General features: G+C 36.4%; 1 protein-coding gene across 2 annotated transcripts in view; it reads right to left on the bottom strand.

Annotated features, from left to right (window-relative positions):
* Nucleotides 1–723: 723 nt before the first annotated feature.
* RRM2B (ribonucleotide reductase regulatory TP53 inducible subunit M2B) overlaps nt 724–16,716 on the bottom strand; it is a 33,294-nt gene continuing 17,301 nt past the window's right edge. For both annotated transcript variants that reach the window (XM_082721279.1, XM_082721280.1), the window contains exons 6-9: nt 15,093–15,226; nt 10,064–10,168; nt 8,181–8,294; nt 724–1,320 (exon numbers count right to left, since the gene is read on the bottom strand). In XM_082721279.1, coding sequence (XP_082577405.1) covers nt 1,168–1,320; nt 8,181–8,294; nt 10,064–10,168; nt 15,093–15,226 — 506 coding nt within the window. In that variant the 3' untranslated portion in view covers nt 724–1,167. The remainder of the gene's footprint in view (nt 1,321–8,180; nt 8,295–10,063; nt 10,169–15,092; nt 15,227–16,716) is intronic.

The following is a 16,716-nucleotide window of genomic DNA, read 5'->3' as shown; positions in this document are numbered from 1 at the left end:
AGGGAAGAGGGCGCCTGGGTGGCTCAGTGGTTAAGCCGCTGCCTTTGGCTCAGGTCATGATCTCAGGGTCCTGGGATCAAGTCCCGCATCGGGCTTTCTGCTCAGCAGGGAGCCTGCTTCCTCCTCTCTCTCTCTCTCTGCCTGCCTCTCTGCCTACTTGTGATTTCTCTCTGTCAAATAAATAAATAAAATCTTTAAAAAAAATAAAAAAAAATAAAAAATAAAGAGGAAGGGAAGATAAACATTCCCCAGATTCATCTGACCACAGAATCCCTTTTCTTTCCCCTCAAAATATCTAGAGGGGCTAACAGCTCTTAGAATACTCTTTGGGAAATGCTATTCTAGCTAATTCACCTGGGCTTTAAACATTTCAGGACTATGGCAATAGTGATCATTTTGACTTCCAAAGGAGGAGAATCACTTTACTTACAAGGTCGACTGCCAGGATAACCTCCTGAATTCCACTTCCTAAGTATCCTGCCCAAAACAACTAAGAACTAAATTTCCTTTACCACATGCTGAGGAATCCAAAGAAGTTATTCTCAAGTTAATGAGAATTATAATCTCTTAAATGAAATCCCTGTATTCTCCCTCAAACATTATTTCAAACAAAGATTTAATCTAGATCTTAAGACCCAGAATCACAATTACTTGGAAGACAGGGGAGCATTTTATCACAACACCATAATTAACACTATTCATAAGTCATAATAGTAATAGTGGTGGTGGTAATATTGACTAAGCATTTATATTGTGGCTTAATCCTCATTTCCATGTGATAAATTTAGGACCTACTATTACATTCGCTTTAAAGACACATACACTGAGATTTAGAGAGATTAACTGACTTGCCAAGAATCGCACAAGTAGTAAGGGCAGAATGTCAAACTCGTATCTGACCCCTCACCTCATGCTCTTAACCCCCACATAGTACCATCTTATATTTTAGTGATACAACAAAAGCATTTAAGTCACAAGCTGGTTGTTCAACAAGAAAATTAGAGTGTATTTATATAAATCCAACTTGATTTGAAGTTTGGTTTTAGACTTCCTCTTGAGCAAACTTCTATTCCCTAAAGGAGGTACTTTAAGTTTGGTGGGGTTTTCTTTAAACAAAGAAAAACAGACTGTTATCTGCCAGTGATAGGTTTATATATGGGAAGTGTTTTAAAAATCTGCATCCAAGGTGAAGACGTTATCTGTGGTTTCTGCCATGACTGCAAAACGTTGATACTCTGCCACTCGTTTCTCAAAGAAATTTGTTTTCCCTTCCAAAGAAATGTTTTCCATAAAATCAAAGGGATTTTCTGCCTGAAAAACCTAAAAAGAGAAGACATGTTATTAAACATTCTGAAGAAGCCAAATCACATCCACAAGAAGAACAGATAACTAACAAGCTCAAGTCTCCTAACACCTGCCTAGTCACCTGTAGGATCCATGATTCCAGAAGGTCCTAGAGGCAATCAAGGCTGATTAGTTGTAACACAATTGAGATCACCTACTAACTTTAAGAAACTACATTAGCATCTCTGGTATTTTAAGAAGTAGGAAGAAGACATATATTACCGCAGAAATGAAAGATTTAATACCAATCAAACTAAAATGTTTTTGCAGCTTGAAAGATCCAATACACGATTGACATTATAGACCTTTTCACAGTTAAAACCATTAGGGGGTCACACAGACATGATACTACAAAATACTGAATTACCAAAAATGTACTGTGAACCTTACCATGTTTCTCAGTTCTTAACAGATAATTAACCCATTGATGTTAAGGGACCGTGATGAGAAAAGAGAATAAATACTATCCATAGATGTCTCCAAACTATAAGTGGAAATTTATGGGGTTTTTTTAACGTTTTATTTTTATTTGACAGAGATCACAAGTAGGCAGAGAGGCAGGCAGAGAGAGAAGAAGGGAAGCAGACTCCCTGCTGAGCAGAGAGCCCGATGTGGGGCTCCATCCCAGGATTTTGGGATCATGCATGACCTGAGCCAAAGGCAGAGGCTTTAACCCACTGAGCCACCCACGCACCCCCAAAAGTGGAATATATGTTAACAAGAAGCTTTTCCACTACTTCTGAATTCAAGAAGCAGACTTGGCGACACAGCTTGATGAAAAACCATGAAACATTTCAGTGATCCATGAGGGGCAATAAAATAGGATTTTTAAATTTAGGAGTATTCCAGCAGGGATTATGGACACCACAGATAAGGCTATTTTCAAATAACCCAATTAAAAATGGGTAAAGGGTCTGAATCAACAAACAGATATTTCTCTAAAGAAGGTATACAAAAGCCAAGAAACAACTGTAAAGATGCTCAAAATCATTACTCATTAGTGAGAATGCGAATCAAGACTGCAATGAAACGCTACTTCACACCCACTAGGACGGCTATAACAAAAAGGATGCATCAGACGTGTTGGCGAAGATGCGCAGAAACAAGCCCCTACCGGATGTAAAATGGTGCAGTTGCTTTGAAAAACAGTTTGTCACTTCCTCTTAATAATTAAAAACAGCTACCACAGGATGTAGCAATTTCACTTGTAGTTACATATCCCAGAGAAATGAAAACACTGTCCACACAAACACTTATAAGTGAATGTTCCTATTTGCATTATTCTTTTTAAAAAAATTTATTTATTTATTTATTCATCAGACAGCGATCACAAGTAGGCAGAGAGGCAGGCAGAGAGAGGGGGGGAAGCAGGCTCCCCGCTGAGCAGAGAGCCCGATGTGGGGCTCGACCCCAGGACTCTGGGATCATGACCTGAGCCATTAGCCCATTAGCCCACTGACCTAATGGTGCCCCCTATTTGCATTATTCTTAATGGCCCAAACTACTGAAATGTCCATCAACTGATAAATGAATAAATAAAATTTGGTTTAGAGTATTATTTGGCTGATGGCTAATGAGTACAGTTTCTTTGTGGGGTGCTAAAAATACTCTGAAACAGATTGTTGTGACAGTTGTACACCTCTGAATATACTGAAACCACTGAACTATACGTTTGTTAAAAAGGAAATTGCATGCTCTGTGACTTTTAATGAAGCTTAATAAAAAGCTTGATATCTTAATAAAATATTACATATACATATATATATATACATACATATATATATATTTTTTTTCAACAAAAGATCAAATGTTGTGTGTAGTTGAGTTACAGAATTCAATGACATTGCCTGTCAGAAATAATGCGCTAAGAGGGAGTGAAAATTTGAACTAGCAGGATATAGTGAAAAAAGCACTGAACCAATAGTTACAGATTTACTGCATTTTAAAACTGGAGCCTTCCAAAAAACCTGATTTAAATCATCTATGGCAGGGTGCCTGGGTGGCTCAGTCATTTAGTGTCTGCCTTTGGCTCCGGTCATGATCCCAGGGTCCTGGGATTGAGCCCCACATCAGCAGGAAGCCTGCTTCTCCCTCTCCCACTCCTCCTGCTTGTGCTCCCTCTCTCGCTGTCTCTCTGCCAAATAAATAAATAAAATCTTTTGAAAATTTATTTAAAAAAATAAATCATCCATGGCATGGACAAAGTAACTAAAATTAAGTTAATTAAGTGCATGTATTTTTCACATAACTTGAATCATCCTAAAAATTGTATGGAACCAAAAAAGGCTAAATAGCTAAAGCAATCTTGAGAAAGAAAAGCAAAGCTGGAAGTATCACAATCTCAGATTTCAAGATATACTAGAAAGCTTTGGTAATCAAAACAATAGGGTACTGGCACAAAAAAGAGATAATTTGATCAATAGTACAGGAAAGAGTCAAGAAATAAAGAAATAAACCCATGTTCATATGCCCAATTAATCTGCGACAAAGGAGGTAAGAATATATAATGAGGAAAAGGTAGTCTTTTCAATAAATAGTGCTGGGAAAACTGGACAGCTGCATGCCAAAAGAATGAAACTGAACTACTTTCCTTCACCAAACACAAAAATGAACTCAAAATGGATGAAAGATCTAAATGTGAGACCTGAAACCATAAAACTCCTTAAAAAAAAAAGGCAGTAATGTCTTGGAATTTAGCTTTAGCAACATAAATATGAATATATCTCCTATGCAAGAGAAACACAAGCAAAAATAAACTATTAAGACTACAGCAAAGGAGACCATCAATAAAACAAAAACGCAACCTACAGAATGGGAGAAAACATTTGTAAATATTTTATATATTTGATGTATCCAATAAAGGGTTAATATCCAAAACATCTAAAGAATGTATACAACATCCAAACAACAAATCATCTGATTTTAAAAATGGCCAGAGGGGGGATAAATGGGCAGAGAAGCGAGACACTTTTCCAAAGAAGATATCAGATGTTCAACCAACACTTGAAAAAATGACTCACTAGTCATCAAGGAAATGCAAAAACAAAACCACAATGAGATATCACCTCACACTTGTCACAATATTTAGTACCAAAAAGGCCAGAAATAGGGGACCTGCGTGGCTCAGTTGGTTAAGCACCTGCCTTTGGCTCAGGTCATAATTCCAGGGTCCTGGGGTGGAGTCTCACATCAGGTTCTCTGCTCAGTTGGGAATCTGCTTCTCCTTCTCCCTCTGTCCCTCCTCAGGGCACCCCCAACCCCTGTTCATGCTCTCTCTCTCTAATAACTAAATAAAAACATTTCCTAAAAAAAGACAAGAAATAGCAAGCATTGGTGTGGATGTGGAGAAAAGGGAAACTCTCAGGCATTGTAGCTGGAGAATGTAAACTGTTGCAGCCACTGGTGAAAACCATATGGAGGTTCCTCGAAAACTTAAAAAGAGAAATACCATATGATCCAGTAATTCCACTACAGAGTATTTACCCAAAGGAAACAAAAACAGAAATCTGGAAAGATATATGCATCCCTACGTTTACTGCAGCATTATTTACAACAGTAGTAGATGTGTGAATATATCCCAAGGGTCTATCAACAGAAGAATGGATAAGGAAGATATACTATGTATGTACACACACACACACACACACACACATACACACACACACAAATATTACTCAGCATAAAAATGAATGAGATCTGGGCTCCTGGGTGGCTCAGTTGGTTAAGTGTCTGCCTTCAGCTCAGGTTATGATTCCCAGGTCCGGGGATCGAGTCCCGCCCTTGGGGCTCCCTGCTCAGTGCAGAATCGTCTCCTCCCTCTCCCTCAGCCCTCCCCACCCCCATTCCTGATCTCTTCCTCATGCTCTCTCTCAAATAAATAAAATCTTAAAAAAAAAAAAAATGAATGAGACCCTGCCATCTGTGACAACATGGATGGACCTAGAGGGAATTACCATAAGTGGAATAAGTCAGAGAAAGAGAAATACCATATGATTTCATTCCTATGTGGAATCTAAGAAAAACAAAACATATAAACAAACAAAAAAGGTACAAATTTTCAGTTATAAAATAAGTCAGTCCTGGAGATGAAAAGTACAACATAGGGAATATAGTCAATGCTATGATAATAACACTGTATGGTGACAAGTAGTAACCACACTTCTCGTGGGGAGCACTGGGTAATATATGGAACCATCAGTCAATTGTACATCTGAAACTAGTATCACACTGTATGTCAACTACATTTCAATAATACCAAAAAATAAATTAAGTGGCTTGTTTTGACCCACTGAAGCACTCAAACATTTGTTGACTAATCCTAAACCAAAAGAGAAGTTGAAAACATTAATATGGCTACTTAGAATTCTGTATAAATGACAAACATTTGCTAATTTAAGTAATCTCTTATTTTGCTAAAAACTGTCATTAGAGGAACAGTTCTTTTTCTAAGTTTCTTGAATTCAAAGTGTGGTTCATGTATTTTAAACTGTCTTGTCTTCTTAATCTACACATTCAAGGCTATCACTTTTCCTTTGAGGATCTATTTGGGTACATTCTATAAATTTTGATATATAGTAACCCTATCATCATTTAGTTCACATTTTCTATTATTTTATATTTTCATTTTAATCTCATTTTAAAGGACAGCTTCTTAATTTCTAAGCAGACAAAATTTTTTGGCAATCTTTCATTGTTAATTTCTATTTTTACTGCATTAAAATCTAAAAGGTCTATATAATTTCTGCCTTTTGGAATTTATTGAGTTTTGTTGAAGGCCTGTAGAAAAACGATTTTTCATACTATGTTTAGGTTTTCTTCTGTAGGCGGGATGTTTTATAGATCTACAGTGAGCCCAGTCCCAAAGGGAAAATTAGACCCAGGAGTCCACAGTTTTCTAAAAAGCAGGAGAACATAGATGTAAAAGTGTGAGGATATGGTGGTCAGTTAAAGCACACTGAGTTCTCTTTAAGGCTCAAGTGAGGAAATTAATTTTCCTGTAACAAAAATATTGGTATTACTTAGGAACAAACACAATTTTAAAAAATATATCATTTATAAATTTAAGAGATCATATTAATGCAATTATAATCTTGACTTCTCCATTCATTGTCAGTCAACACAGAATTTTATAACTAAAATAATAAACTACAGTTCATCTTACAAAAACCTTTGCCTTATTGGGCTCTTTCATGATGGTATTTCTGTGGTTACCAGCATATAAATGCATTACTGAGAAAGGTAATGATTACTTCAGTATCATGGATTTCATAACGCTTCTCATTAAATACAATGTAAACTCACGGTTCCATGCTAAGAAGTTAAAACCTCTAATTTCTAATTACCATCATATATATAGTACATAGTCAAGATCTATGAATGTTCCAATTACGGTGAAGACGACATGACCACCTAGTGTACATTTACTGTATGTCTGATACTATTTGAAATGCTTTACGCATACCAACTCATCAACAATCTTTTGTGGTAAGTATTATTATTATCATCTCCCTTTCATGGATGAAGAAATGGGGATAAGAGGTTAAGCAACTTGCTTGAGGTCCTATAGATAGAAAGTGGCAGAACCAGGATTGGAACCCAGGTAGACTAGCGCAGACTCCATCTGTTATGTGAGAAGCATACCTCTTTATGATATTCAGGTATATTATTTCTGATAAACAAAATGAAAAATAAGTTTTAAGACAACTGAGTTCAAGGGGTCAAATTATGACAGTTAATGTCTTCCTAATAACTACTCATATTTAAAATTCAGGGGCATCTGGGTGGCTCAGTTGGTTAAGTATCTGACTCTGAGTTTCAGTTCAGGTTGTGATCTCAGGGTCATGAGATGGAGCCTGTGTGGGTCTCTGCGCTCGGCTTAGAGTCTGCTTAAGATTCTTTCCCTCCCCCCTGCCCCTCCCCACCAAGCTTGCTCACTAGCTCTCTCTCTCTCTCTCAAATAAATAAATCTTTTAAAAAGTAAAAGTATTAATTTCTGATGAACTAATCTCACTAAACAAATAAAAGGTAAATAGGCTTTAAAAGAAATACAAATGTGAAACTCCTGGAAGGCTTAGTCGATTAAGAAGCAGATTCTTGGAGCGCCTGGGTGGCTCAGTGAGTGGGTTAAGCCTCTGCCTTCGGCTCAGGTCAAGATCTGAGGGTCCTGGGATTGAGCCCCGCATCAGGCTCTCTGCTCAGCAGGGAGCCTGCTTCTCCCTCTCTGTCTGCCTGCCTCTCTGCCTACTTCTGATCTCTATCTGTCAAATAAATAAATACAATCTTTAAAAAAAGAAAAAGAAGCAGACTCTTGACTTCAGCTTAGGTCATGCTCTCAGGGTCCTGGGACTGAGCCCCATGTGGCGGCCATGCTCAATGGCTCAATGGGGAGTCTGCTGGGGGACTCTCTCTCTCTCCCTCTTCCTTAGCCCTTTCCTGCAGTTGAGCTCTCTCTCCCACTCCCTAAAATAAGTAAATAAATCTTTTTAAAAATATTAACATAAAAATTACAATATTGACCCATGGGGATTTATGAGGGTAAACATATATATACATAATAAATCCGATTTACTTAAAGATAATCCCATTAAATACCTACAATTATTATAAGTAATTTATTGAGCTCAGTTAATAAGATTTATCAGCCTGCTATTTCTGTTATGAATTCCAAGTTCCAAAGGATTTTGCAAGACCAATTTGTTTATGCAAAACAGGGTTTGTCACACACATTTTAAAAGTAGACAGGTATGTTACAAATGCTTTCAATAAAATATAGTATTTTAGTGGCCTTACTTGGTATAACATTTTAGCTTGTAGTAATATATTTTTAAATACCTTACCTTTGAGAATCCAAGTTCCACAAGTAATCTGTCAGCTACAAACTCAATATACTGTTTCATCAAAACACAATTCATTCCAATGAGGCCAACTGGTAGGGCTTCTGTTAAAAACTCCTAAGATTTTAACAAAAACAGAATAAAAAACAGAGATAGAACAATAAATATTTTCCAAATAAAAATAGGGTTTTAATTTCTTTTTTTTTAATCGTCTAAGTCCCTGAGGAAAATATACTAGGGTAAATTCTTTCAACATGGCAACATTCATTTGTTTAAAAATGTTTGGGGTATTACTATTCACAGTATTTCATATTCTTAAATAGCCTAAGTAAATTGAAACTATCAAATTACTGGTATTTTACAGAGTAGCATTATAGAACCTTAATTCATAGGCTTTCTCCATTGAAAAAATGAGATATTTTGCCCTGAAATATCTGGAAAAAGATTCACCAAAGATGATCACTGTTGGGCACATAGTTATGGAAGGGAATTGGGAAAGATAGAAACACACTTAGCAAAGAAAATGAGAATAAAATAAAAACAGATATGGGGGTTGGGAGATAAATTGAACTCCAACTATATTGAAAGACAGTGGTTATATGTTAATAGGGGAAAAATAAGCACATTAGGGTGCCTGGGTGGCTTAATCAGTCAAGCATCTGCCTTCAACTCAGGTCATGATCCCAGGATCGTGGGATCGAGTCCCAAATCGAGTCCCGCATCAGGCTCCCTCCTCATTGGGGAGTCTGCTTCTCCCACTGTCCCACTTCCCCACTTGTGTGCTCTTTCTTACTTTCTCTCAAAAATTAATAAATAAAATCTTTTTAAAAATTAAAAAAAATGAACCATTTGAATTTAATTCTCAAAATGATTAAAAATACCAAAATGCATTTCATGCATTTTCTCCTTCCAAATGTGAAAACCATAGCTATTGAACTATACAGTATTTTTTTTTAAAAGTTTAAAAATTTTATTTTACTAAATAAGTCAAGCAACAAAAGACAATTATCATATGGTTTCATTCATGTGGAACATAAGGAATAGCATGGAGGACCACAGGGGAAGGGAGGGAAAACTGGGAAGAAATCAGAGAGGGAGACAAACCATGAGAGACTCTGGACTTTAGGAAACAAACTGAGGGTTATAGAAAGGAGGGGGGTCGGGGGATGAGCTAACTGGGTGATGGGTATTAAGGAGGACATATGTTGTAATGAGCACTGAGTGCTGTACACAACTAAGGAATTGTTGAACACTACATCAAAAACTAACAATGCATTATTGTATGGTGGCTAACCGAACATAATAAAATATTTTTAAAATTTACTTTACTTTTAAACTAATTCTTTCAAATGATAATATACAAAAAAAAGTCCTAAGTGGAACATCTACGTCTTTGTAGTTAGAGATTTTTACATTCTATTTATTAAGTTTTACTATTCACTAATTCATTGATTTACTAATTCTATAAACATAATTTAGTGAAAACTTCAAGCTAGATACCATGCTCAGTTTTGAAAATACAAAACAAACAAGAAACCGTCATTACCCTTTAGTAGCTGAAAATAAAAAAATAATAATAAAATAAAGCTAAAATAATTCAAATAGTTTGCTATGACATAAAACGTGATAGATCAATGAGATAGAAAAAAACAGTTCCAAAACAGATTTTAGTACACATAAAAGCTTAACATATAACATTTACTTACAAACCAAATTATAAGCTGACATGATAATTGCAATGTATCATCTGTTGGTACTGTCAGGTTGAAAATTACTGATATTTGCTTTGACCTACAAGTGGCAATTTCCTGAGTCAATTCAATATAATAATGGTACAAACATCAGAGGAAAAGAGATGTGCTAATCATACAAGCTTCCTTGTTTACCTGTTCAATTTCAACAGCATTAACAATGATCTCCCTGACCCTTTCTTCTGAAGGCTTATTTACTAAGTACTGAAACATCAGGCAAGCAAAGTCACAATGAAGACCCTAAAATAGAAGAAAAATACCATTGTTAAAGAATGTTTAATCACCTATTTTCACTGTCATGTGTCAGGCATCATATAAATTAGGTTCTAGGAATGCAACACAGAATTTCTGGAAGCTAGAAGAAGGATTCATAGTACCAGGAATTACTTTCCTTCAAATATCATTAAAATGCCAATTATAATAACCTATCATGAAAATTTTTCAGTGCCAGCAAATCTTAATTCATCAATATGAAAGATGAATTAATTAACAACAACAACAAATCTGTAACCAAAATCATCTTGGAAAGGAAAACAAAGCAACAGCTAAAATGAAAATTCATTCATTTCTAATGTCTTAAAAAAAATAAGAAATGATTGAAAACAGTAAGTGTTTAAAGTAAAGGTGAAACTTAAAGAGGTGTCAAAAAGACAACATTTATATTCAATAAGAATGGCTCAAGAAAAAAACAAATTCAGTGCAATGAAAATAAGAAGAATTAAGAATGCCATTTGAGGGGCGCCTGGGTGGCTCAGTGGGTTAAAGCCTCTGCTTTCGGCTCGGGTCATGATCCCAGAGTCCTGGGATCGAGCCCCGCATCGGGCTCTCCGCTCAGCAGGGAGCCTGCTTCCTCCTCTCTCTCTGCCTGCCTCTCTGCCTACTTGTGATCTCTGTCAAATAAATAAATAATATCTTTAAAAATAATAAAATAATGCCATTTGAAGCTGTACAAAGCAGAAATGACTCTGCAGATAACCATAGAAGAAAATAAACTTGTGAAATACCTTGAGAACAGAATGGTTATGCAAATGCAAGAAATGGGATAGAGCTTTAAATAAATAGAGAACAGATCAGGGAGATCCAATGTACAATAATCAGGATTCCAAAACACAGAACAGATGGTATAAAGCTGAAAACAACAGAAGTAATTGCAAAAAGTCAAAACAAAAAAAGAAAAAGGCCAGAGACAGAGAAAGATGATGCAGTACCAAACAAAATTAAGCTAGAGATTATAAAATTAAGCAAGGCAGAGTCAGTGAACATTTCTAAACTACAAAGAAAAAGAAACAATTTTGTAAGCCACCAAGGGGCTAGGAGGATGAAGGAATGTACATCTTAAAAGATTACAAATCAGAGTATGCTTGTGCTTTTCTAAATAAATCAACAAAAACCAAAGGCAAATGAAAGATAAGATTCTAATCAAAGGTTGTTATTCCAAGGATTATTTTCCTATTTATCATTCCCTGAAGAAACCATCAGGAAAAAAAAAAATGCTTTGAACAGTTAATCTTAGAAGCTTTGTTAGGCAAAGAATTTTCCCCAACTGGACTCAAAAGGATACTTCAAATTACCAAAGGCTGAATTTCAAATAAACTGTGAAGGCTGTTAAAGAAAGTGTTGATTAGAACTGACAGCTAGCTACCTATTACAGAGATGAGTAAATCAAAGGTAGGTACTCATATGTTAAATCAGGAAGTGAATAAAATTAATTTTGAGGTTTAGAGCAATTCCAATCAAAATCTCAACAGAATTGTTTTTAGTTAAAAGAATCTGAGACTAGAACTTATTTATTTGAACTAAAAAAAAAAGGGTAATTAAGTAATGTAATAGAGGGGCCAATTATCACTACAATGGCAATCATATCACAATATATAAATGTACAAAATTAACATGTCATAGATCTTTAATTTGCATATTATATGTCAAATGTATTTCAATTAAAAATTAATTTGGAAGATTAAATGGGCAGAATCTTACAATAACAGTTTTAATAGGAAAGTTATTAAATTTATCTTATTAGTTATCAAAACATAAAAAAAATTACAATAATTAAAAGTGTTTAGGAGCACCTATGTGGCTCAGTTGGTTAAGCGTCCCACTCCTGATTTCGACTCAAGTCATGATCTCAGGGTTGTGAGATTAAGGCCCAAGTCAGGCTCTGCGCAGGGCATGGAACCTGCTTGAGATTCTCTTTCTCCTTCTCCCTCTCCCTCTGCCCCTCCCCCTCAAAAAAAAAAAAAAAAGGTTTTTTGGCATGAAATTTGACAGGTTGATGAAAAGAGAAAAATAGCCCCCAAACAGATTTTAGTACACTTAAAATTCTTAATATACAATAAAGGAGACATCACAAGTCAATGGAGAAGGATGGCTTACTTAACAAAGAGAACTAGAAAAACTGCCCGAGTGTATGAAATAAAATTAAATTAAATTCTAACTTATCCTATACTACATTTATACCAAATTCTGTACTTAGTACTAAACAGAGCCCAACTGTATTACAGAGTAAGATGTTATAAAGTCAAGAGAAAATATATGTGATTACTTAACTACTCTCTGGAAGTGGATCACATCAATTTCAGGTTTTTGTATGTTACAAGAAAAAAACAAAATTAAAAAGCAAAGGAAAAACTGGGAAAATATTTGCAAAAATATGACAAAAATAATATTTTATATTATATTCATACAATAAATATAACAAATTCAATAAACAACACTATTGAGAGAGCCCTAGCAGTCACTATGCACTGGGAATATACACCAACAGAAACAGAGGCAAGAGTAGGTAAATGCAGGGCGCCTGGGTGGCTTAGTCGGTTAAGCGGCTGCCTCTGCCTGCTGCTCTGCCTACTTGTGCTCTCTCTCTCTCTCTCTGTCAAATAAATAAATACAGGTAAATGCAGACCAAAAAAAATGACTAATGTCATTATGGAAAAAAAAAAAAGTTCACTCTAAGTAGTAATCAAATAAATGCAAATAAAACCAATAATGAGGAACCATTAGCCCTCAACTTTGTCAACTATTTAAAACACAAATCCAAATTCCGGTGAGATTATGGTAAGAAAAGAAATGTAAATTATGTTGCTAGGTGAAGTTTTCTATAAAACTTCTGGGAAGAAATCTGGAAATTAGTAAGGATAACCTTCAAAATGATTATACATTATAACGCAGTAATTGTATTTCTAGGCAATCTAGCTTAGGAAAACAATATGAAATTGGGATAAAGCTTATCCACAAAACATATTCATTTTACATTATAGGAAAAGAAATAAGCAAAAAACTGGAAATAACCTAAATTTCCAAGTATAGAATAGTCAAATAAGTGAAACACTGTTTCATTAGAATATTATATATCTAACCAAACTACTCTTTTTTTTTTTTTTAAAGATTTTATTTATTTATTTGACAGAGAGAGATCACAAGTAGACAGAGAGGCAGGCAGAGAGAGAGAGAGAAGGAAGCAGGCTCCCTGCTGAGCAGAGAGCCCGATGCGGGACTCGATCCCAGGACCCTGAGATCATGACCTGAGCCGAAGGCAGCGGCTTAACCCACTGAGCCACCCAGGCGCCCACCAAACTACTCTTTTTAAAAAACTACTCTTACCAAAAAATGCTTGATTTAATTAAAAAATGCTCACAATGTTCTGCTAAAAAAAACTCAGCTCATAAAAATATGAAAAAAAGGAGAGTATTTCAAATTATAAAATGCTGTTCATATATATCTACATAGGTTTAACTACAGAAAATTGTCTGAAAAGAAATACAATGAAATACTAATAGTGGTTATCTCTGTCATGATTGAGTGATTTGATTCTCTTAATTCTCTATAAATACCACATATGACATTCATGATAAGAAATTATTAGAAACTGAAAGACATGAAACAACAAAAATCATAGAAAGCATTTTATGGCACTTAACTTACATTTTCACACATACCGGCTCCTTTTATTTTAACAAAACCCTGTCAAGATTTATAGCTGAAGCAACTGGGGCTCAGAGAAGTTGATAACTTGACAAGGTCACTAAGAAATAAGCTGAGGTGGGGTGCCTGGGTGGCTCAGTGAGTTAAGCCACTGCCTGCCGCTGCTTTGGCTCAGGCATGATCTCAGGGTCCTGGGATCGAGCCCCGCAGATCGAGCCCCGCATCGGGCTCTCTGCTCCACAGGGAGCCTGCTTTCCTCTCTCTCTCTCTGCCTGCCTCTCTGCCTACTTGTGATCTCTGTCTGTCAAATAAATAAATAAAATCTTAAAAAAAAAAAAAAAAAGAAAGAAGCTGAGGGGCCAGGATTAGTGTAGCCAACACCTGTGAGCTGATGGCTGTGATGGGGTAAACCCTGAGAAGAGGAATAAAAAGTAAGACAAGGTGCCTGCACACAGGGAGCCTTGAGTCCAGCAGAGGAGAGAGGCAGGAAGTATAGTACATGTTACTGACTCTAAGACAGGGACAGATTCCCCTTTCAAAGGGATACATAGAGGAAAAGTAGTCAGTTCTATCTAACTGAGTCAGGGAAGTTTTGAGTTGCAACTTGTAAGAAGGTAATCAACAAATGGGGAAAAAATGGCAGGAAGATGGAAAGGGTATCGCAGGCAAAGGGAGATAAGATGTAGTTACTGGCTGGATGTGGCTGAGAAAGGGAAAAAGCAATCCAAAATGACTTCCAGATTTCAAATTTGGATGACTGGATAGAAGGTAGCACCACCGAATGAGACAGGGAAAACAGAAGAATGAATCTGGGGAGAAAGATGATGAGTTTGATTTCTGAAATATTAGGTTGGAGTTATCTGTGGAGCCTTCCAGGAGAAACTAAAATGCACTTGACCACCTGGGTTTGAAGCTCAGGAAAGAATACGCTCAGTTTGGATTGTTTAGGAGCATCTAAATGGTTCCTGATCTGGAAATAGATAAGATTAGCCAGGAGGAGGTCACATACAGTGAAGGAGAGAGGCCAAGGTCGGAACCCAGGATTTGATGTATTTAAGGATGAGTGGGGAGACTGACAAATAGTAAGAGGCAGGAGAAAAATACAATTCTTAAAAACCGAGGAAGAAATTACTTTGTGTTTTCTTTTAATTACCAGGATATCATCATTTTCCAGGGGAAAGAAAAATAAATGAACACCAAATACAAATACAAATATTAACTAGAAGAATATTTCATTCCTTACTTCATCTCTGCTGATGAGTTCATTGGAAAACGTGAGTCCAGGCATGAGACCTCTTTTCTTCAGCCAAAATATAGCAGCAAAAGATCCTGAGAAGAAAATCCCTTCTACAGCAGCAAAAGCTACCACTCTTTCCCCTGGGGGACATAAAATAGTTTTATTTTCTGAAATATCACATCCTGTAAACATTTTCAAGCTCACATCTATAAAATACACATATTTTTACATATATATTTATATCACAACTATTTTGCCAAAAATCAAAATTAACAAACTAGTGCCACAGCCAAGGGTCTTCAGAGGAGGAAATATGACACTTCTACCTACTACAGAAGAAAGGTATGTAGGTATGTCTACTTTAAATCTTATGTCAGGGACGCCTGGTTGGCTCAGTGGGTTAAAGCCTCCGCCTTTGGCTTGGGTCATGATCCCAGGATTCTGGGATTGAGCCCTGCATTGGGCTCTCTACTCAGCGGAGAGCCTGCTTACTCCTCTCTCTGCCTTCCTCTTTGCCTCCACCTGGCAATAAATAAATCAATAAATATCCGCCGAGCAGAGAGCCCGATGCGGGGCTCGATCCCGGGACCCTGAGATCATGACCTGAGCCGAAGGCAAAGACTTAACCCACTGAGCCACCCAGGCGCTCCTGTTTTGTTGGTTTTTTTTTGTTGTTGTTGTTTTGTTTTGCATGTACAGTTGATCCTTGAACAACATGGAGGTTAGGGATGCTAAGATCCTGGGCAGTTAAAAATCCATTTACAGGGGCGCCTGAGTGGCTCAGTGGGTTAAGCCACTGCCTTCGGCTCAGGTCATGATCTCAGGGTCCTGGGATCGAGTCCCACATCGGGCTCTCTGCTCAGCAGGGAGCCTGCTTCCTCCTCTCTCTTTCTCTCTGCCTGCCTCTCTGCCTACTTGTGATCTCTCTGTCAAATAAATAAATAAAATCTTTAAAAAAAAAAAAAATCCATTTACAACTTTCGATTCTCCCAAAACCTAGATACTAATAACATACTGTTGACTGGAAGCCTTACAGATAAGTAAACACATATTTTTTGTGTTATATGTATTATATACCGTATTCTCACAATAAAACAAAAGAAAATTTTATTAAGAAATTTATAAGAAAGAGAAAGTACATTTATAGTACTGTACTATATTTATCAAAAAAATCTGCATATAAGTGGGCCCACATAGGTCAACCTGTGTTGTTCAAGAGTCAGCTGTAATGGGAAATGTTTATTCTTTTTTTTCCCCAAAGGTTTACACATTAGCCTATTTGTTTTGCTGATTACTAACACTTGTCCAAGTAAGCCAGTCAGACTCTCTTTTAACTTTCTGACCCCTTTCACTAATTTCTTCTGACCCCTACCTCTTACAACCACAATCTATTGTATCCATGAGCTTAGATTTTAGTTTTGTTCTTATATAAGAGAGATCAGACAGTATTTGTCTTTCTTTGTCTGCTTTATTTCACTTAGCATAATGCCCTCACGTCCATCCATGTTGTTGCAAATGGTGACATTTCATTGTGTTTTTATGGCTAATATGCCATTATTACACACACACACACACACACACACACACACACACACACATACACACACCCCTCACATTTTCTTTATCTTGA

The sequence above is a fragment of the Mustela nivalis genome, assembly GCF_964662115.1.
Source record: "Mustela nivalis genome assembly, chromosome: 2".
Lineage (NCBI taxonomy): Eukaryota > Metazoa > Chordata > Mammalia > Carnivora > Mustelidae > Mustela > Mustela nivalis.
The sequence above is the reverse complement of the archived record's forward strand: the minus strand, read 5'-3'. Positions and strand labels throughout refer to the sequence as shown.